We start from the raw sequence: 22,289 nt of genomic DNA on the forward strand, positions 1-22,289 counted from the left end.
CCGCAGGCCTTGCTGGCCCCAGGGGCTGGTGGCATTTGTGCTCCCTCAGGTTCATGTCCCCACAGCAACAGCATGGGGGTGCTGGCCCTGCTGTGTGCAATGCAAACAGGGGCTGCTGAGGCAGTGCTGCCGTGTCTGTGCCTGCAAGGATGGGGCACCTGTGTGAGCTGGGGGAGAGGCCAGGGCTGCAGAGGGGGGATGTTGTTGGCAGCTGCATGAGGACGCTCTGGGACGCTGCCCTGGGCTGTGCAGGGCACTGGGCATGGATCAGCCCCTGCTCTGCTGCTCCTTCCCGTCTGCCCCAGGGCCCTTGCAGAGCCCCAGCCATGCTGTTTGCCCCCAGCCTGCCCACGGCCAGCCTGGGGCTGCTGACGGGGGTTTCTGTGCTGAGCATTGGCCTGGCCGTGTTCTTGAGAGAGCCTGGGCAAGGAGCCTGGAGCCCCCAGGGCCTGGCCTGAGGCGTCAGCGCTGCCCCAGCAGTGCCCATGGCCTGTCCCTGCTGCAGCCCCGGCACTGCCACCCCCAGGGCTGTGCCCGGCCCCGAGAGCACTCAGGCCCTGCAGCAACACCAGGGCCACCAGGGCAGCGGGGCAGGGCCACAGCAGCAGCACCGGCAACACCAAGTGCTGCTGCTGCTGCTGCTGGGCACAGCTGCTGGGCCAGCACTGATCTGCCCCAGCTCTGCACACAGACATTGCTGCTGCAGCTCCAGAGAAGGCAACACAAGGGCATCTCTGCAGAAAACTCTGCTGGGAAAGATCCTTTAGCTCATTTAAAGCCACCAAGAGCACAACCCCTTATTGACACAGTCTATGGTCACAGGGAAGGTGGAGTGAAACAAAAGGTGAAATGGCACAAAGATTGACATTTCTTTGTTGACAATATGAGAATACTAAAACAAAGGAGAAGAACCTCCAAAATTAAATGAACAAGAAGGATCTAAGATTACTTTCATTACAAGTGATTTGCAGAAGCTGGCTAACAGTTTAATGTTTCTGAAAGCATCCAGTCATCAGTCTCCACACTGCAGCCTTGAGCTCCTGGTTCCTCAGGCTGTAGATGAGGGGGTTCAGGGCTGGGGGCACCACCGAGTACAGAACTGACAGGGCCAGATCCAGGGATGGGGAGGACATGGAGGGAGGCTTCACGTAGGAAAACATTGCAGTGCTGAGGAACAGGGAGACCACAGCCAGGTGAGGGAGGCAGGTGGAAAAGGCTTTGTGCCGTCCCTGCTCAGAGGGGATCCTCAGCACAGCCCTGAAGATCTGCACATAGGAGAAAACAATGAACACAAAACAACCAAGTACCAAACAGACACTAACAGCAATGAGCCCCACTTCCCTGAGGTGGGATTTGGAGCAGGAGAGCTTAAGGATCTGTGGGATTTCACAGAAGAACTGGCCCAGGGCATTGCCATGGCACAGGGGCAGGGAAAATGTATTGGCTGTGTGAAGCAGTGAATAAAGAAAGGCACTGGCCCAGGCAGCTGCTGCCATGTGGGCACAAGCTCTGCTGCCCAGGAGGGTCCCGTAGTGCAGGGGTTTGCAGATGGACACGTAGCGGTCGTAGCACATCACGGTCAGGAGGAAATACTCTGCTGTAGCACAGAAAACAAAGAAAAAGAGCTGAGCAGCACATCCTGTGTAGGAGATGTTGCTGGTGTCCCAGAGGGAATTGTGCATGGCTTTGGGGACAGTGGTGCAGATGGAGCCCAGGTCAGCGAGGGCCAGGTTGAGCAGGAAGAAGAACATGGGCGTGTGCAGGTGGTGGCCGCAGGCTACGGCGCTGATGATGAGGCCGTTGCCCAGGAGGGCAGCCAGGGAGATGCCCAGCAAGAGGCAGAAGTGCAGGAGCTGCAGCTGCCGCGTGTCTGCCAATGCCAGCAGGAGGAAGTGCCTGATGCAGCTGCTGTTCGACATTTGTGGTGCCTTGGCAAAACGATCTGTAAACAAATAATCATGGAATAGTTGGGTTTGGAGAGGACTTGAGATATCCCAGCACAGGCTGGGGACACTTTCCCCCCACTGCCTGCCCAGGGCTCTGCTGCCTGGAGCTGTCCCTGCCAGCAGCTGCTTCCCTGTGCCCAGGGCTGGGCCCTGCCAGTGCTGCCAGAGCCCAGCCCAGCCCTGGGGGCTCAGCTCTGCCCTGCAGAGCCCTCCCAGCTCAGGCACTGCCCAGGGGCAGCTCTGGCTCTGCAGGCTCTGACGGCAACGTCAGAGCAACCCTGAGGAGGCTGGAAAAGCAACACTGATGTTGCCTCTAAGGGGTCCTGTGGTGATTGCTGTTGCTGCCTGGTTTTTACAGATGTCAGAGAAAATTTCTTTATTTTTTTTCTCCCTGAACTGAGAGATGAAAATATACATGAAGATTCTCATCCAGCAACCCACAACAGTAGATTTAGAAAGCAGGAATTTCCTTTTATGCAGCCCCTCCCTTGCTATGCTCCCTGTATAATCTACTTGGAAATGTTCTGCAGTTAAATGCCATGCTGGGAGCAGTCCTGAACAATGCAGCATCCTCCCCACACAAGGAGAACACTTCCAAGCCTCACCAGCTGTCTCCTCCCAGCCAGATCTTGTCCCCCAGTGCTGGGAGCAGCTGCCAGGGCTGGCTGAGAGCTGTCCCTGGCAGGCAGCAGAGTCCCTGCCCCAGCACAGCGCCCTGGGCTGCAGGACCCTGCTCTGCAGGACAGCCCTGGGCACCCCTGGCTGCTCTGCACAAGAGACAAGCAGAGAATGTACTCACAGGCTCTGCAGGCATTGAGATGTTCCAGCTTGAGGAGATGGCTCCAGGAGCTGCAGCTGCATTGTCCTGCAGCCAGAGGTTCCTGTGCCAAGGGCTGGCAGTGATTGTGCCCCAGGCACTTCTCAGCCCCTTCCCAGCCCTGACTGATTGAAGCTCTCTGTGCCTCTGTGCTGTGCCCGCGCTGGCTGCAGGCAGTGCCCCAGCCCTGCTGGGCTGGCACAAGAGCTGCTCATCCAGAGAAATGTGCTTTTGAAGCTCTTCTTGGTGACCAGGAGCTGCCTCTGGGCCAGGAGCCCAGCCCAGCTCAGCAGCACAGACACAGCACAAGGACTTTAATCAGCCTCTGGGCCTTTGTGCTCAGGCCCTGAACATCAGTCCCTGAGAGGGAGCTGAAGAAACCTCTCCAGAACTCCAAGGCAGAATCCAACTCCAAAGTTTCTTGGACTTTTAATGGGTCCCACTGAGGGACACGACTGAGCAAGTGTCCCCAGGCCCCAGGCAGAGCAGAGAACTGCAGGCAGTGATGACAGGTGGGGACAAAGAGAAGCCAAGTCTTGGTGCCCTGGGGCACAGCAGGGTCTGTGCCAGCAAGGGCTGGGAGGAGACACCTTGTCCTGAGGCCCTGGGGCCTCCTGGCACAGCCCCAGCCAGGCTGGGCACTGTCAGCCCCTTGTGCTGCCCTCAGCATCCCCCCGTAGCCCACATCCCAGTGGCCTCAAGGATCTGCTGCAAGGAGTCCCTGGGGAGCCTTGCTCAGCAATGGCCCTGGGGGCTCCTTCATGCTCCCTGCAGGGACTGCAGGTTTTTCAAAGGACTTTGGCTTTGGCTTTTGCCTTGGAGTCTCTGAGAGGTTTGTGCAATCATGGCCTCCAATTATCTGCTGTAATTAGTCCCTGGAGAGGCTTTGTCAGTAACAACACTCAGTGGGGCTCATTAATGCTTTCAGGTACTCCAGTTATTTGAAGGTACTTGGTGTTTCCCTTTTGATACAGACTCTGTGAGAGGTTTGTGCAATCAAGGCCCCAATTATCTGCTTTAATTAGTCCCTTGAGAGCTTTGTACTGACACTCAGAGGTGCTCAGTAAGGCTTTGAGCTTCCCAAATTTTTAAGGTAGTTTGGAATTTCCTTTCCACACTGAGACTCTGAGAGGTTTTTGGTCAATCCTGTTCTCCACTTGTCTCCTCCAAGGAGTCCATGAGGAGCCTGTGTTGGGATGGACCTCACTGAGACCCATTTCACACTTTGGGGTTTTCTTCTGGCTTTGACTCCTGGAAAGGTTTGTGCAATCTCCTCTCAGGCCCTGAGGTTCAAGGGCTCAGCTCCAAATGCACCACAGGGCTCATCAGGATGCAGCAAGTCCTGACAAACCATGGCTCTGCCTTGATTTTCCTCTGCTCTTATGCAGTTTATCAGGAATGTATCTGGAGTGATTTTGGTTTGCTAATTTGAGATTTCTCTGCCAATGCATCTATTAGTGCAGTGGGATCTGTGTTGGCTAATTATCATTGCACTCACTGGAATATATTTACTCATTTCCTGCTGTGAGATAGGATTAGGAGAAAGGCAAAGTAGTCTCAAAATTTTAAAAGAGTATATGGAAAAGTTTATTACCAGTAAATAGAAGAAAGAGTAATAAGGATCTGAACACTTCTCCTTTCCCTATAACCTTTTCTTTCTTACTGACAATGTAAGGAGACAAAACCTGAAAGTTTCAGTCAGTTTACACCATCTAGAACAGTCTTTCTTCAGTTCACTTAGGGAGAGGAGTCTCTCTTTCATGCTATGGAGACTTCTCCATAAGAAAAAAGTTCTCTCACGGCTCTCAGTTGCCACGAAGAGCAGCTGCCCAGAAAATCTTCAAATGTGAAGTCCCTCCCATTTTTCAAAGCTTTTCCCACAGCTGTTTTTATGGGTCATGTCAACTTATGGGGTATGAGTTTAAAGATGAGCTGTTCAAGGGCAAAGATTCTCTTCATCTATTTCTGAAATCATCTTCATCTCTGACAACAGAGATCTTCTTCTTCACTCCCTGAGGGCACAGGATCTCACCAATCTTCTCTCTTTCTCTGTTTAAACTTCTCATAGGATCACAGCTACTTCAACATTTGCCGACTTTAGCATGGAGGTTTTTGCTGAACAGGTCATCTCCCCATATTTTCAATTAGTTATAGGGAAAAAGACAGTCTGATATATTAATTACATCCTTCCCCATAGCTTTTCAAGAGGATTTCAGCCCCAAGATCAAGGCATCTCCTCATCCCTTCCATCTGGGACTCAACTTCCCCTTCACTTACCTGGGTGTCTTCATGTTGCTCCTCTCTGTGCCTGCAGTTTGTCCTTTTCTCTCACTGGAGGGAGGATGGAAGCACTGAAAGAGTTCATATCTCACCCGGGGCCTGCAGATGGTTCCGTGCCCCCGGCCGGGCTCGGTGCTTGCGGCCGGAGCTGTTTTACGATGGAGGTTTCTGCAGCGGCTGCGCTGGGGCTGTGTCAGGATGGGCCGCGCTGGGGCAGGGCCAGGATCTCAGCAGCCAGGCCAGAGCACAGCAGCAGCACGGCCGGGGGCCGATGGCTTCTCCTGCCCCTGCCCGGGGCTTGCGGCTGAAGCCCAAGGGTGGCAGAATCTTGGCCGAGCCGGCCCGGCCCGGGGCTGCTCCTGGGGCCCGGCGGATCCTGGCTGGGCCCAGGCTGGCGGCTGGGCAGGGCTCAGCAGGGCCCAGATGTTCCCAACTGCAGCCATGGCCCGGCCCGGCCTCGGCCCCGCGGCCTCCCCTGCCCTGCCCGGCAGCCGATGGGGCCTGGCGGGGTCCCTGGGAAGGGGCCCGGCCCCACGGCAGGAGCCGCCCGGCCCGGCCTGGCTGAGACGGGGCCGGGTCAGCCTTGTTACCTCTGTGCCAGCCAGAAGGGAAAGAGACCCTGCCAGGCTTTCCCATCTTTAACATGTGTCTTCACAGAGGCGTGTACAGTTTCCTTAGTGGTTTAACAGATTGTCAATTCTCAAAGATAATTACTGATTGTTTTTTTTTGTCAGACACAGATGAAACTGCTAGCAGCTTCTTTTAGGACATCACTTCTGTGATGCAAAATCACCACAACAGCACAGAGCACAGAGCTCCTTTGTCCATATGTAGTGCTCATGTGCCCGTGGTTTCAAAATGCCTCCTTGGGAGATCTCTGGGCCCCGTCCAAGGTGTTTTCAAATGAAAACATTCAGCTCAAGGTCTAAGAAAATCACGAGAGGACAGGGCAAGCCTGACCTGTCTGTCCTGGCTACTTTTGTCTGAGATCAGTCCTTGGATAAACAGAATTGAGAGGCCAAATTCTAATTTTGGCCATGGTCCCTGGACATGAAAGCCGGTTCTTTTCCATAGGAAGGAAGGAACAGAGCCCCAGTGTTTCAGGGGCAGATGAGAAATGGCCACCAGAGGCCAAGGCCAGCCAGAGCAAGCAGGATTTTGTTCTGAGTGAAATCCTTGCATATAGGAATTGTTTTAGGGAGAGTTCCAATTTTGGCAATGGGCATCGGAAAAGGGGGGCGGTTCTTTCCCATAGCAAGAAAAGCACGGAGCCCCAGTTTTCCAGGAGCTGATGAGAGGCAGCCCTTGACATCCCAACATCAGCCAGAGCTGTCAGGGGACCCCTGGGAGGCCAAGCCAGCCAGGCCTGTTCAATGTTCCCTCAGTTCCATCAGGCCCCACAGTGTCCCAATGGTCCCTTGCTTCCATGAGGCCCTGAGGTGCCATAATGCCCCCTTGGTGACACCAGGCCCTGAAGGGTCCCAATGGTCTCCATGGTTCCATCAGGCCCCACAGAGCCATAATGGTCTCTGGGTTCCATGAAGCCCCGCTGGGTCACCACGGCCCCTTGGTTCCATGGGCTCCAGTGGTGCCACAATGATCCCCATGGTTCCATGAGATTCCCACAGTGTCCCAGTGATCTCCATGGGAAGGGAAGAACCCAGCCCCAGTGTTGCAGGGGCAGTCACCAGAGGCCAAGGCCAGCCAGACTTGATGGTACTGGCAGATTGTTCCTGGGAGTAACCTTTGGATATCCAGAATTTTGGAGGTGGAATCCCAATTTCAGACATGGACACTGGAGGATAAGGATGGTTGTTTTCCATTGGAAAGAAACCACGGAACACTGATTCAACAGTGACATTTGGGGATCTATGGGGACCATTGGGGATCGTTTCTGCACCTTGTGACCAAGCAGGAGCTTCTCTAATAAATGTTGCCTGAAGCTCCCACTGTGCCCATGACAGGAACCCATGTGAGTGTCTGGGACATCCCAGCTCTCTGGCAGCCTGGGGACTCCTGGGATGTCACCGTGGAGCCCCCGTGAGTGCCTGTGACAGATCGGTGCCTTTGCAGCCCAAGGTGCCCTGGGATGTCACCATGGAATGGCTGTGACTGCCTCTGACCACAGGGCTCTTTACCATCCCCAGAAAGCCCTGGGAGGTCTCCAGGGAGCCCCTGTCTCTGCCTGTGACATTCCAGCTCTGGAACAGCCTGGAGATTCTTGGAAAGTCCCCATGGAACCCCTCTGAGGGCCTGTGACAAATCTGATCCTTAGCAGGCAACCATCACCAGTCCACTGTTGCTATGGGCAGTTTCCATAGCAACCATCACCAGCCCCCTGTTGCTATGCTCAGTCCCTTGGCAGCTCCATGGAGACCCCATCCCAGGGGTGGTTGCCATGAACACCAGGGCTGGCACCAGCTGGGATGCTCGGTTTCCACGGGCCGGGCTTCAGGAATGGGATTCCCCAATTTCCTGCTCCCGCTAAAACCACGCTGCCCTCGCTGCCCTCCCGCCTCCCATGGAAAGCACAAAAGGCAAAGATCCCGGGCTGGGATAAGAACAATTTATTGGGAACAGCAAGGAGATAAAGAACAAACAGGAACAGAAAAAATATTGATAACAGAAGGGATAAGTAAAACTATTTACAGAAAAAACTACAACATCAACAACTAGTTCTTCCTGGCAATGTATTTCCTCCTGTCTGGAAAGGACACCCTTCTCCTCAGGGAGAGAGAGAGAGAGTCCCTTTCCTGCCCCTGGCAATGACCTGAGGTGGGAGTGAATGTAATGACAGGGCCCTGGCCAGACCATCATGTTCTCCAACCCCGCATCATGTCATTGGCAGGTGCAACAAAAGGTACAGGTGTCTTCCCAGCATGGATCACAGGGAACATGGATCACCAGGGCTCTGACCAACGTGGGGTCTCCAATGGGGGATAAAGATGGAGCGGTGCATGAAGCTCTTCCTGCAGTTGAGGCATGTGCAGGGCTTCTTTCACTGGTGCCTCCGTTGGTGTCTTGTCAAATGAGAGCTGCTGGTGAAGCTCTTCCCACACTGGGGACACTCATAGGGCCTCTCCCCAGTGTGGATGCGCCGGTGGGTGACGAGGGTGGAGTTGTGCTTGAAGCCCTTCCCGCAATCGGGGCAGAGGAAGGGCCTCTCATCCGTGTGAATGCGCTGGTGCTGGAGGAGCTGAGAGCTGGTGTGAAACCTCTTCCCACACTCGGGGCACTGGTAGGGCCTCTCCCCTGTGTGGATCATTTGGTGGATGATCATTTGGGTCTTCCTACTAAAGGTCATCCCACATTCCCCGCAGTTGTATGGCCTTTCCCCAGTGTGGATCCTCTGGTGGCAGATCAAGAGAGACTTCTGCCTAAAGCTCTTCCCACATTCCCCACACTCATAGGGCCGTTCCCTGGTGTGGGTCTTCTGGTGGGAGATCAGGTTAGAGTTCTGGCTGAAGCTCATCCCACATTCCCCACACTCGTAGGGCCTCTCCCTGGTGTGGATCCGCTGGTGCCTGATGAGGTGGGAGTTGCGCTTGAAGCCCATCCCACAGTCAGGGCAGCGGAAGGGCCTCTCATCCATGTGAATCCGCTCATGCAGGAGGAGATCAGAGCTGGTGTAAAACCTCTTCTGACACTGGGGACACTCGTAGGGCCTCTCCCTCTCCCCAGCGTGGATGCGCTGGTGGGTGATGAGGGTGGAGTTGCGCTTGAAGCCCATCCCACAGTCAGGGCAGCGGAAGGGACTCTCCTCTGTGTGAATCTGCTGGTGCTGGAGGAGACTGGAGCTGGTCTAAACCTCTTCTGGCACTCAGGACACTCATAGGGCCTCTCCCCAGTGTGGATGCATTGGTGGATGATGAGGGCAGAGCTGCAGCTGAAGCCCTTCCCACACTCCCCACACTCATAGGGCCGTTCCCCGGTGTGGATCATCTGGTGGCTGATCAGGGTGCTGCTCTGCCTGAAGCTCTTCCCACACTCCAAGCACCTGTGGGGCTTCTCCCCATTGTGAAGCTGCTCATGGACCACCAGCTCTGAGCTCTGGCTGAAGCTCTGTCCACCTTCCTGGCTCAGGGTGGGTCTTTCCTCCTCAGAGCACCCTGGGCTGGGTTTGCAGCCCCTCTTCCTGCAGAACCTCTGGGGATTTTCCTCCCCATTGGATTCCTGTGCCCTGGAGTCCCTCAAAATGGCCTCATCCATGAGTTTCTGCTGTGGGGATTTCTCCTCTCTGGTCTCCATGCTCAGATCCTTCCCGGGGGGAGGAAGGACAAGGAGAGGATGGGATTTGCCTCCGTGCCAGAGGGAAGGGGAAGGAGATCCCCCCAGTGCATCCCCAGCAGGACGGGGTTGGCAGCAGGGTTGTCCTGCAGCTGGGGGCCGTGCTGGGCTGGGAGATGGAGCAGGAGAAAGGGGGAAAGAGGCACTGACTTCCTCCTCACCTTCATGCATGTCCCGGGGCTCCTTCCTCTTCCTTGCAGCCTCCTCCTCCATCTGGCAAAGGTTTGCGGATGTGAAATCCTGTTCTGGGAGGAAAGCAAGGGATGAGCGCATTGAATATTTTAGTGGTTTCAAGGCAAACCTGGGGGAGAGTCTAAACCAGAATTACAATTTAAGAAGAAAAGAAGATCAAGGCAATGATACAGAAACACTGCCCTAAACTGACAGAGTCAGGATATAACCTGACACCCTGTTGCTCAGGGTGGTGGCAGCAGTCCCATTAAATGGTGGCTGCAGTCCTGTTGGAGTGATGAACGTGATTCTGTCCAAGCAGTGATCCTGTAGAAGGGTCTGGTCTTCCTCTGGAGGTCCAGTGGTGGTTCTGGAGCTCTTGTCCTCTGGGAATCCAGTAGGCAAGCTGCTCCTGGTGTTGAGAGCCTCAGCTTATATGCAGGTAGGAATGCTTGGATCCTCCCCCTGGGCGGAGCATCCCACAATGGGATGATGGAATTTGATCAGTCCTGCAGTGACACTCAATGGCCCATTCCCAGAAGATATCTCCCCTGGAGGGCGTTATCAGGGCTGAGTCATGGAAGAGATCAAGAACACTGCCCCACCTGTTGATAGCAGTTGATGAAGATGGGCATTGAAAACATGCATTTGGTTCCATCTTACACTGCAGCCTGAAACAGTGGGGGAATCCCTGCTCAGGGGGTGAACACCACCCCCCTTACCCAAACTGGCTCAGGTGTGAAACCCCCACCCCGGGAAGGCCACACACACAGGGGACAATGTCACACTTGCCCTGCCCCAGGGGAGGTCTCTGTCCCTGTCACTCCATGGCTTTCCCCCCTTTTCTCTTTCACGGGCCGGGGGCTTTGCCAATTCTAAGAATAATTTTTCTTTTGTCCCTGTCACCTTTGTGAAATCTACACGGAGCTTTCCCTTCCTTTTCATACTCTTTTCAGAAAAGAGGTATCACAATGTATTCGGCCGAATTTCCACTTTTCTTTTATCAGAATGTGCCAGCAGGTGAGCTGGAGCTGTGCAGGACCAATGGATTTTGGAATTGCCACAGAATTGCTTCTACTGTGAGTTTATTGAATTTTGGGATTTGTTTGCGTTTTCACCACAAGTGACTTGTGGGAAGAGCAAATTCAAGGCATTTTCTGTAGGGTTAAGATTGATTTTTGTCAAGAAACAACTTTACTTTGTCCAGTGCCCTGGGGATGCTCAAGGGGTCTCTGTTCCACTCGCCCTGGGGGATGCTTGGGAGGGGCTTGGGAGGGTTGTCCCTGTCCCTGTCACCCCAGGCCATTCCCCAGGGGTGTCCCTGTCCCTGTCACCCCAGGCCATTCCCCAGGGGTGTCCCTGTCCCTGTCACCCCAGGCCATTCCCCAGGGGTCTCCATCATTCTCACCCAGGGAATGCCTGGGGGGTCTCCCTCCCTCTCTCCCCTGTGCCAGGGGGTGCTCGGGGCAGTCTCTGTCCCTCTCAGCCCAGGGGATGCTTGGGGCTCTCTGTCCCCTGGCCCTGGGGGATGCTCGGGGGGTCTCCATCCCTCTGGCCTCAGGCAATGCCTGTGCAGGGCTGGGCACCAGGGGCTCTGTGTCCCTCTCACCGCTGAGGCTGCTCGGGGCTGGGGGGGCTCTGCCACCTTCTCACCCCTGGCGAGGCCGGGGGGGTCTCTGTCCCTCTCAGCCCTGCTGGGACCCCACCCAAACGTCATCGGGGTCACAGGGACAGAGACACCCCCAAAGCCCCAGAAGGGCTGAGCCTGGGATTTGGTTTGGGGCTGAGGATTTAGGAAGGGGCTGGAATTGGGCCTGGGCTTGGAGTTGGGGCTGAGATTTGGATTAGAGCTGGGATTGGGGCTAAGGCTAGACATGGGATTGGCTTTAGGGCTGGGGTTGGGATTGGGTCTGGGGCTAGATGAGTTTGGGGCTGGGATGAGATTTAATACAGAACTGTGAGTGTGTCTGAACATGGAGTGAGATTGAGACCAGGATCAGGGTCAGGTTTGGGAGTGAGCTCATCCAGAGCAGGACAGGAGGGGATGTCACTGTGGGAAGGTTTGGGGAAAATCCTGGTTTGGGGAGAAACAAGGTGTGAATGCCTTGGGTTGGGGATTCCTCTTTACCAAGTCCATCTCTAGAAGTCACCTGATGTCCATAAAAACCTCCAAAAATCAAGAGTGAATAAAAAAAAAGCCACCTGGAATGTCCCATTTCCAGTCTCATCCCTCTGGGGTTTTGGTGGTCCCCTGTCTCTGGGCTTTTGGGGATCCCATGGGTCCTGGGGATCCCCCCTCTCCAGGGTCCTGCTTGGGGATGCTGGGGGGTTTTGGGGTCCCAAGGTCCCTCTCTCCAGCCTCCCCTCAATCCAGCCACTTGGGGTTCCCCCCTCTTCCCACCACCCTGTCCTGCTTTAGGGCAAATTTGGGAGAAAACTCCCAAAAGGGGTTTCCTCTAGAATGCAGATTCAGCAGCCCCACCCTCAGCCAGTTTGGGAAAATATTTCCTTGGAGAAAAGTGGAAAAAACCACTTTATTTAACAGGCAAAGCATTCACCAGCACAAAATTTGAACAATATTAACCAATAAAACCTCCTGCTGCTGGAAAATAGGTGACAAACTCCCAAAGTCCTTCCTTGGGCTGGGGCTTGGCTCACTCAGTGTCTTATCAGTCTCTTATCAGTCCCTTATCAGTTTCTTATCAGTCCCTCCTGTATTGGAAATGCTGCAACCCAGGCTCAGCCCGGTGGGCCACAGGTGGGAGCTGCCGGTGGTGTTCTGGGTGTTCAGTCCAGAGCAGGTGTAAACAGCTCCAAAGAAAAAGAAAAACCACAGTCCAGGGAACTTCTCTGCCTCAGAGAGCTAATAACTAACTAAAAGCAAAGGAGAGCTCTGTCCCGCCTTCTGTCCATCCAGGAGCCGGAATGCGGAGGAGTGAGTGCAGTGTCTGAAAACAAACTGCAGCTTCTTCCTCCTCCCCTTGGCTCTCAGAACCAGCCTTAAAGGTGCAGAACTCATTTCTGGGCTAAACGGACCGATGGGGCACGAGCATCATGAAGTCACCCCAGGACGCGCCCCTGTCAGGGTCAGGGGGTCCCGTCCCCGCCTCATCTCCGGGCTGCCGGGGGTGCCCCAGCTCCGGTATCGCCCCTTCCCCTCTCCCCGCCCCGGGGGTCCCCCGTTCCACAGCCCCGGCTCTCACGGGGATCCCCAAAACCAATGTCCCGCCCCGTCGGTACCGGGCCATCCCCACGTGGACCCCCGGGACCCTCCCGAGGGGCGATCGCGGCTCCTCTGCCCCCGAAAAAGCTCCTCTTAGGGAGCCCGGAGATACCCGGGGCTCGAGTCCGGGATCTGCCGGCTCCGAACACTCTCCAAAAAAATCCTCCCGGACACCCCTGGCTGGAGCCGGGGCGAGCTCGGCCTCGCCCTCACCTGCGGCTCGGGGCTGGGGGCGATGCTCCCGGGGCAGGGGCTGCTGCAGGCTCAGCGTGCGGGCGCTGCGAGCGCCGGGATTCTCCCGCTCCCGCTCCCGCTCCTGCTTCTCCTCTCCCTCCTCTTCCTCCCGCATTTCCTCCGCTGCCAGCCCGGACCCCCCTTTCCCACCCCTCTGCCCCGCGGCCCCGCGGCCCCGGCTGCTGGGTGGGGGAGCCCCCGATCGGCCCCAGGGGTGGGCAGGGGGCTCGGGGACCCCCCCGGGGCGGATCCGTGCCCCCGGCCCGAGCCCCAAACTCCGCTCCGGGGCCGCTGGGCTCTGCGGGTCCGCCTGGCAACCGGTGAGTCACCGGCGAGAAAAGCTCTGGTTGGCTGGAAATTGTTCAGCGCCTCCTCTGATTGGCTGGAATTGTGAAAGGCGCTGCGCCCTGCGGGTGGCCCTGGGAGCTGCGGAGTCCGGGCCGGAGCCTTTTCCTCTTTCTTTCTCCCCCTCTGAGAACTCTTTCCTATTTCTTTCTCTCTCTGAGATCTCTTCCCGATTTCTTTCTCTCCCTCTCTCCTCCCCATTTCTTGTTCAGTTCAATCCAAGTTCGAGCAGATCCACAGGTTGCGTTCCCACGCTCTCATTCGCACCTTCACTGGGGCAGAGGCGTCTCTCCCTCGCGAAATCGTAACCCACGGGCAGGGTCCATTCCCAGCCCAATCCTTCCAAGATTTTGTCTGGGACTCGCTTCCATTTCCTCCCTCCCTGTGCTTCCAGCGGGGAAGGTGCTGGGAAATGTCCATCAAAGCCACCTTTGCCGTGTGCTCTGGGAGCCCACAGAGCTGCTGGACCTTGTCCCCTGGCCCTGCACAGCTCCTTGGGAGGCACGGCAGGAGCAGCACCCTGGCAGCCTCGGGAATGCCCCTCTGGGATCCATGGCACACACTGCCAGGGGCTGGAATTCCAGTTCCCAGCCAGCAAAAGATGTTCCTGCCCTGGAAGGCAAAGCTCTCAAGAAGGAGCCAAAGGTCAAGTGGAGCAAGATCTTACAGTGACATTTCACTGCTGGCCTTCATAACTTCACCCATGGTTGTTGTAGCTCCTGGATTGGGAATTAAATCAGGGCAGGGTCTTTGGTGGGAGCTGCCCTGGTTCAAGGGAGACACTGAGAGAGAAACAGAGCGGGCAAAGAGAGGCAGGAGAGAAAGGGGGACACAAAGACAATCAGCTGAGAAGGTGGCACTCTGAAAACACAACAGAACAGACTGAAAAGGAATATGAGAGAAAGAAATAATTTTGCATATTTATTTCCTATCAAAATACAATTTCTTCCCCTTCTCACAAACATCCTCCCAGTGTCATTCAGCAGGGCTGTCAGAAAGTCCTTCACTCTGGGTGGATGTTCCAGGCTGCAGCCACAAGCAAACAGGGAATGGGGATTTTCCTGCTCCTGGGGAGTTTGACATCCTCAGCCGAGGAGAGGAGGAGGCACCAGAAGAAAAGGGCAGCTGGGCTTCATCATCCCACAGGAAAGAGAGGGGGGAAAATCTGGGGTGAGAGGGACAGGGACACCCCTGGGGAATGGACGGGGGTTACAGAGACAGGGACAACCCCCCCAAGTTCCTCCCAAGCATCCCCCAGGGCGAGAGGCACAGAGACCTCTTGAGCATCCCCTGGGCACCGGACAAAATAAAGCTGTTTCTTGTCAGAAAAAAAAACTTTACCCTACATAAAATGCCTTGAATTTTCTCTTCCCACAAGTCACTTGTGATGGAAATGCAACAAATCCCAAACTTAAATAAACTGACAGTACAAACAATTCTGTGGCAATTCCAAGTCTCATTGGTGCCTGAAAGCTCCAGCTCAGCTGCTGGCACATTCTGATAAGAAGAAATGTGGAAATTTGGCCCAACACAGATTATGAAAAGGAAGGGAAAGCTCTGTGTAGTTGTCACAAAGGTGACAGGGACAAAGAGAAAAATTATTCTCACATTTCAAAAAGCCTCCCAGCCTGTGAAAGAGAAAAGGGGGGACAGCCACAGGGTGACAGGGACAGAGACCTCCCCTGGGGCAGGGCAAGTGTGACATTGTCCCCTGTGTGTGTGGCCTTCCCAGGGTGGGGGTTTCACACCTGAGCCAGTTTGGGTAAGGGGGGTGGTGTTCACCCCCTGAGCAGGGATTCCCCCACTGTTTCAGGCTGCAGTGTAAGATGGAACCAAATCCATGTTTTCAATCCCCATCTTCATCAACTGCTAGAAACAGGTGGGGCAGTGTTCTTGATCTCTTCCATGACTCAGCCCTGATAACGCCCTCCAGGGGAGATATCTTCTGGGAATGGGCCATTGAGTGTCACTGCAGGACTGATCAAATTCCATCCTCCCATTGTGGGATGCTCCGCCCAGGGGGAGGATCCAAGCATTCCTACCTGCATATAAGCTGAGCCTTGCAACACCAGGAGCAGCTTGCCTACTGGATTCCCAGAGGACAAGAGCTCCAGAACCACCACTGGACCTCCAGAGGAAGACCAGACCCTTCTACAGGATCACTGCTTGGACAGAATCACGTTCATCTCTCCAACAGGACTGCAGCCACCATTTAATGGGACTGCTGATACCAGCCTGACCAGCAACAGGGTGTCAGGTTATATCCTGACTCTGTCAGTTTAGGGCAGTGTTTCTGTATCATTGCCTTGATCTTCATTCTCTTATTAAATTGTAATTATCGCCTAGACCCTCCACAGGTTTGCCTTGAAACCACTACAAAATTCAATGTGCTCATCCCTTTCTTTCCTCCCAAAACAGGATTTCACATCCCCAAACCTTTGCCAGATGGAGGAGGAGGCTGCAAGGAAAAGGAAGGAGCCCCGGGACATTCAGGCAGGTGAGGAGGAAGTCAGTGCCCCTTTCCCCCTCTCTCCTGCTCCATCTCCCAGCCCAGCACAGCCCCCGGCTGCAGGACAACCCTGCTGCCAACCCTGTCCTGCTGGGGATGCACTGGGGGGATCTCCTTCCCCTTCCCTCTGGCACGGAGGCAAATCCCATCCTCTCCTTGGCCTTCCTCCCCCAGAAAAGAAGCTGAGGATGGAGACCAGGGAGGAAAAATCCCCAGGGCAGGACCTCATGGAAGAGGCCATTTTGCGTGACTCCAGGGCACAGGAATCCAATGTGGAGGAAAATCCCCAGAGATCCCACAAGAGGAGGGGCTCCAAACCCAGCCCAGAGTGCTCTGAGGAGGAAAGACCCACCCTGAGCCAGGAAGGTGGACAGAGCTTCAGCCAGAGCTCAGAGCTGGTGGTCCATGAGCAGCTTCACAATGGGGAGAAGCCCCACAAGTGCTTGGAGTGTGGGAAGAGCTTCAGGCAGAGCAGCAGCCTGATCAGCCACCAGATGATCCACACTGGGGAATGGCCCTATGAGTGTGGGGAGTGTGGGAAGGGCTTCAGCTGCAGCTCTGCCCTCATCATCCACCAACGCATCCACACTGGGGAGAGGCCCTACGAGTGTCCCCAGTGTCAGAAGAGGTTTCACACCAGCTCTGATCTCGCCAGGCACCAGCAGATTCACACAGAGGAGAGGCCCTTCCTCTGCCCTGACTGTCGTAAGGGCTTCAAGCGCAACTCCCACCTCATCAGGCACCAGCGCATCCACACTGGGGAGAGACCCTACGAGTGTCCCACCTGTGGGAAGAGGTTTCAGACCAGCTCAAATCTCCGCCTGCATGAGCGCATTCACACTGATGAGAGGCCCTTCCGCTGTCCTGACTGTGGGAAGGGCTTCAAGCGCATCTTCACCCTCATCAGGCACCGGCGCATCCACACTGGGGAGAGGCCCTACGAGTGTCCCCAGTGTGGGAAGAGCTTCACCCAGAGCTCTGACCTCACCAAACACCAACAGAGACACCAGTAAGGGAAGTCCTGCAAATGCCCCAAGTGCAGGAGGAGCTTTGTGCACTGCTCCAGCTTCATTCCCCATTGGAGGATCTATATTGGGAAAAGCCCTGGAGATCCATTTTCCCTCTGATCCATGCTGGGAAGACACCTGTACCTTTTCCTGGCCCTGCCAATTACATGATTTGGGATGGAAGAACATGAGGGTCTGGCAATGGCCCTGTCATTACATTCACTCCCACCTGAGAACATTGCCAGGGGCAGGAAAGGGACTCTCTCTCTCTCTCTTCCTGAGGAGAAGGGTGTCCTTTCCAGGGAGGGGAAATACGAAACTGGGGAGAGCCATTAGTTGATGTTGTAGTTTTCCCTGTAAACAGTTTTATTGATCCCTTCTGTTATCAATATTGTTTCTGTTCCCTTTTTTCCTTATCTCGTTGCTGTTCCCATTAAATTGTTCTTCTCACAGCCCGGGATCTTTGCCTTTTGTGCTTTCCATGGGAGACAGGAGGGCAGCGAGGGCAGCGCGGTTTTAGCGGGAGCAGGAAGTTGGGGAATCCCATTCCTGAAGCCCGGCCCGTGGAAACCGAGCATCCCAGCTGGTGCCAGCCTTGGTGGCCATGGCAGCAGCCTTGGGAGCGGGTCCCTGGCTGGGGCTGTGGGAACCTCTTCCCTCTGGTGCCCAGGGACAGGAGTGGAGGGAGCGGCTGCAGCTGAGTCGGGGCAGGCTCAGCTTGGATCTCAGGAAAAGTTTTTTCCCTGTAGCCTGCTCTGCGGCCACGGGAGCTGGACAAATGCCGGCCAGCTGCTCCCGGTGTGTGGCCGGAGGAGAGCACAAGATCTGCCACCCCCAGGCTCTCCTCAAAAACCCTTGGGTAGTGGTGCTGTCTGCGGCCTGGGGGGCGCAGGCAAGAGCGTGGCTACCAAGTCCCGAGATAAAGGAAGGAGAGAGTGCACACTCGTGTGGATGCCACAGTGCTTTATTTCCCAGGCCCGACCAGTGATGGGTTTCAGAGGAGGACGGCTTAGGGAGGCACTGATAAAGGGAATGAGCGTGACAGGAGGAGACTCAAGGTGACCAATAAACGGAGATCAGGGGAGGAGCGTGGGACACAGCGGGACCAATAAGGATTACATAAGGGAGGGAAGAGCCTCTGGAGGCAAATCATACATTGAGTAAGGGATGATTGACACAGAAGGTTCTCGAAATAAAGAGGGGTGGTTGCAATGATAGACAGGGGAAGTGGGCAGCACCAGGAGGGAGGAAATAAACTTATAAGGGCATAAAGGGAAGGATCAAGGGATCAGTCACCTTGAGGGACAAAGCCATTGGCAGGAAAACAAGGGGTAACCAACTTAGGGAGAAACCATTATGAGGGAAGTACACGGGGGGAACCGAGGGCCAAACCATATTTCTAACTTATAGAAGGGATAAACAAGTTCATAACTGAACTCACATAAACATTTTAAAACACACGACGCCACAGAGCAGTTAGACCAGTTTCTGGGGCCCAATATTTATACATGGGAGGAAATGCAATCATTAATGATTATGTTGTTCACACCAGAAGAAAGACACATGATCCGAGCGGCTGGGATACAAATATGGGAAAGGGAGCATGTGCAAGGACCTCCTGGGGATCTGAAAATGCCCATAGTGCGCTCCACCAGGGACCACAGCAGCACTGGGGGGAGGCAAGACATGGAGGAATATAGAACATTGATTATAAGAGGCATCAAAGAAGCAGCTCCACTTTACCAAAATGCCCATGAGGCCTTCAATGAGCAGCAAAAGAGCAAAGAAACCCCCACAGAGTGTTTAGAAAGGTTGAGGAAATATATAAGGCAGTATTCAGGGGTTGACCATGACACGGTGGCTGGACAGATCTTACTAAAGATAAATTTTGTCACTCCCATCTGGCCAGATATACAGAGAAAGTTAGAAAAGTTAGATGGTTGGCAAGAAAGGAGGTTAGAAGACCTTTTAAGGGAAGCACAGAAGGTGTATGTAAAAAGGGATGAAGTGAAGGCCAAGGCAAAATCAAATGGTAGCTGCCATTAGGGAAGGAAACCAGCATGCAAAGAACAACTCAGGTAAGGGAGGGAGATTCTGAGTGCGGGAGGATAGGTGGAGGGAGGATGCAGGCCCCTGGGCCTCCACACAAAAAGGAGAGTTTAGGAAACAAGGGAACCCAGGACCAGTTTGCTTTTCCTGTAAAGAGAGTGGGCATATAAGAAAGAATTGCCCCCAGAAGGAAAAGGATCTGAGGGTCTATGAGACTGAGCAAAAAGGAGAAGTGGAAGACTAGGGGTGTCAGGGGCTCTACCTCCTGGGGACAGAATACCATCAGGAGCCCTTGATAACTTTAAAAATAGATCCCCAGGAGGAAGAATTTGAATTATTAGTAGGCACAGGGGCTGAAAGAACTTGTGTTTGTAGAATCCTAAAGGGGTGCAGAAAGAGTCAAGATACTGAGCAAGTAGTAGGTGCTAAAGGGAAAGGGTTCAAAGCCTCAGTTGTAAAGCAAATAAAGTTTGAAGGAACAAAGAAAATAGGAACCAGGGATGTTCTATTAGTTCCAGATGCAGGGTGAAATTTATTAGGACAGGATTTACAGGTGCAGTTTGACATTGGAGTGCTTCTAGAGTAAGGGAAAATGATAGTTAAGCTTCTCCAATTAAGGGAAGAAGATGAGGAGAAAATTCATGAGATGGTGTGGGCAAAACCAAAAAACCAAGGTAAATTGAACATGAAACCTATAGTAATAAAAATAGTTAATGAGAACCATCCAGTTTGGGTACGGCAATATCCACTCTCCCGGGAAGGGAGACGAGGACTGCAGCCACTGATCCAGAACCCACTTGAGGACAGGACCTTAGAACCATGTATGTCCCCCCATAATACACCCATATTACCAGTAAAGAAGTCAGATGGGACTTACAGGTTTGTCCACGATTTGAGAGAACTGAACAAAAGAACAGTGAATCCTTACCCAGTAGTGCCTAACCCCTATACACTACTGAGTAATATCCCCCCAGAACACCAGTGGTTTAGCATGATAGACGTAAAAGATGCTTTTTGGGTGTGCCCACTGGCAGAGCAAAGTGGAGACAATTGGAGGCCAGGATGGCACAAAAAAACTCTCAGAGATTCAAAGTGGAAAGGAAAATCCAAAGTACCTTAAAAACCTTGAGTATCTCAAAGCATTACTGAGCACCACTGAGTGTCAGTACAAAGATCTCCAGGGACTTGTTAAAGCAGATAATCGGGGCCATGATTGCACAAACTCCTCACAGAGTCTATATCAAAAGGGAAACACCAAGTACCTTCAAATAACTGAAGTACCCTGAAGTATTAATGAGCCCCACTGAGTGTTGTTACTGACAAAGCCTCTCCAGGGACTAATTACAGCAGATAATTGGAGGCCATGATTGCACAAACCTCTCAGAGACTCCAAGGCAAAAGCCAAAGCCAAAGTCCTTTGAAAAACCTGCAGTCCCTGCAGGGAGCATGAAGGAGCCCCCAGGGCCATTGCTGAGCAAGGCTCCCCAGGGACTCCTTGCAGCAGATCCTTGAGGCCACTGGGATGTGGGCTAGGGGGGGATGCTGAGGGCAGCACAAGGGGCTGACAGTGCCCAGCCTGGCTGGGGCTGTGCCAGGAGGCCCCAGGGCCTCAGGACAAGGTGTCTCCTCCCAGCCCTTGCTGGCACAGACCCTGCTGTGCCCCAGGGCACCAAGACTTGGCTTCTCTTTGTCCCCACCTGTCATCACTGCCTGCAGTTCTCTGCTCTGCCTGGGGCCTGGGGACACTTGCTCAGTCGTGTCCCTCTCTGGGACCCATTAAAAGTCCAAGAAACTTTGGAGTTGGATTCTGCCTTGGAGTTCTGGAGAGGTTTCTTCAGCTGCCTCTCAGGGACTGATGTTCAGGGCCTGAGCACAAAGCCCCAGAGGCTGATTAAAGTCCTTGTGCTGTGTCTGTGCTGCTGAGCTGGGCTGGGCTCCTGGCCCAGAGGCAGCTCCTGGTCACCAAGAAGAGCTTCAAAAGCACATTTCTCTTGATGAACAGCTCTTGTGCCAGCCCAGCAGGGCTGGGGCACTGCCTGCAGCCAGCCCGGGCACAGCCCAGAGGCACAGAGAGCTTCAATCAGTCAGGGCTGGGAAGGGGCTGAGAAGTGCCTGGGGCACAATCACTGCCAGCCCTTGGCACAGGAACCTCTGGCTGCAGGACAATGCAGCTGCAGCTCCTGGAGCCATCTCCTCAAGCTGGAACATCCCAATGCCTGCAGAGCCTGTGAGTACAACTCTGGGTATTTCTGGTGCAGGGGAGGTGAAATGATCATGAAGATCTGACATGCTGAGGGGTTCTGATCATTCACAGAATATTTCCAAGACAAGGACTTTGTAAAAAATGAGGAAACTTTTAAAGACTTTGTATTCAGTTTCCTACTATTGGACAATGGCAGAGAAGGGGGGATAAGTATAAAGGTTGATTATGAATTATAATTATTAATTTTGACAAGTGCCTGAGACATCCAAATGTTTCTTTTAGTGAACGGTAGGAGATCCCTAATGTGCTTTCTGCCACTCTGCCCATGGACAGCAGCAGCATCACCTTTGCTGGAGCCATCAGGCTCAGCCTGAGCTGTCCTTTCTCCAAGCTGCAAACAGAACCTGCCCCCAGCCAGTGCCCTGCCAACAGGCAGGGTTCTTTAGGGCCAAGGAGAGTGCACAGAGATTTGGGGTCTGTGAGTGCTGGCAGGGAGAGATCAGGCACAGGGAAACACCTGCAGGAGCGAAATCTGCAGGAAGCAGAGAGAAGATCAGGCAATGAGAGAAAACAAACTCAGCAATGCTGTGGCAGGGAGAGTTGAGAGATGCCCACAGGAGCCCCTGCAGTGCAGCCCCTCCCTCTGAACAAGCCCCCTCCCTCCTGTGCCCCAGCCAAGCCTCTGCCCTCAGGCCCGGGGCTCCAAGGCGTGCAGCCCCTCCTGTGCAGGCAGAGCTGCAGCAGAGCCGTGGGGCAGCTCTGCAGCCCCGGGCCCAGTTCCCTCTGCAGAGCACAGGGCTGGGAGCAGCTGCCGGGCCCTGGGGGCTCTGGCAGGGGGCACAGCTGGCTCAGGGTGACGCTGTCCCCAGGGCCCGGCTCTGGGCAATGCTGTCAGGGCAGCCAGGGAAGGAGCTGCATCTCCCTTCATCCAATGCCATCAGAAGGACACTTGGGAGTCTCCCTGAGATTTCAGTCCAAGCTGGGAGCTCCAATCCAGGGTGCAAACCTGTCCTAGAGCATCTCGGAGTTATGAGATTGATGGGGAAAGGCAGAGGTGTTGTGAAACTGAAAATGCTGCTGGGTTGGTGAAATGAGCAAAGTGAGTCCTTGGCTACAAATGTGGAGCTGGGCTGTGGTGGATCCATCTGCTCTCAGCAGTACCTGGGGGAATTTTAAAGGGAAACATGGGGAGGTGATCACCTTCCAACTGGCAAAGGT

The 22,289-nt window shown here is 54.4% G+C and overlaps 3 protein-coding genes across 3 annotated transcripts in view; 1 reads left to right on the top strand and 2 right to left on the bottom strand.

Annotated features, from left to right (window-relative positions):
• The window catches only part of LOC143692713 (uncharacterized), a 452,855-nt gene extending 436,030 nt beyond the window's left edge, over positions 1-16,825 (top strand). The window contains 1 exon segment of the mRNA XM_077172954.1: positions 16,179-16,825. Coding sequence (XP_077029069.1) covers positions 16,179-16,825 — 647 coding nt within the window.
• On the bottom strand, positions 987-1,919 carry LOC143692734 (olfactory receptor 14A16-like). Its single transcript, XM_077172977.1, has one exon. It carries the CDS (start codon positions 1,917-1,919, stop codon positions 987-989), a length of 933 nt encoding a protein of 310 aa, XP_077029092.1.
• Positions 8,042-9,543, bottom strand: LOC143692611 (uncharacterized). Its single transcript, XM_077172862.1, is given in 3 exon segments — positions 8,042-8,847; positions 8,850-9,138; positions 9,481-9,543. Coding segments are annotated over 3 exon segments (1,158 nt in total).
• Positions 16,826-22,289: the final 5,464 nt, after the last annotated feature.

This window comes from Agelaius phoeniceus, assembly GCF_051311805.1.
Source record: "Agelaius phoeniceus isolate bAgePho1 chromosome W unlocalized genomic scaffold, bAgePho1.hap1 SUPER_W_unloc_2, whole genome shotgun sequence".
NCBI lineage: Eukaryota > Metazoa > Chordata > Aves > Passeriformes > Icteridae > Agelaius > Agelaius phoeniceus.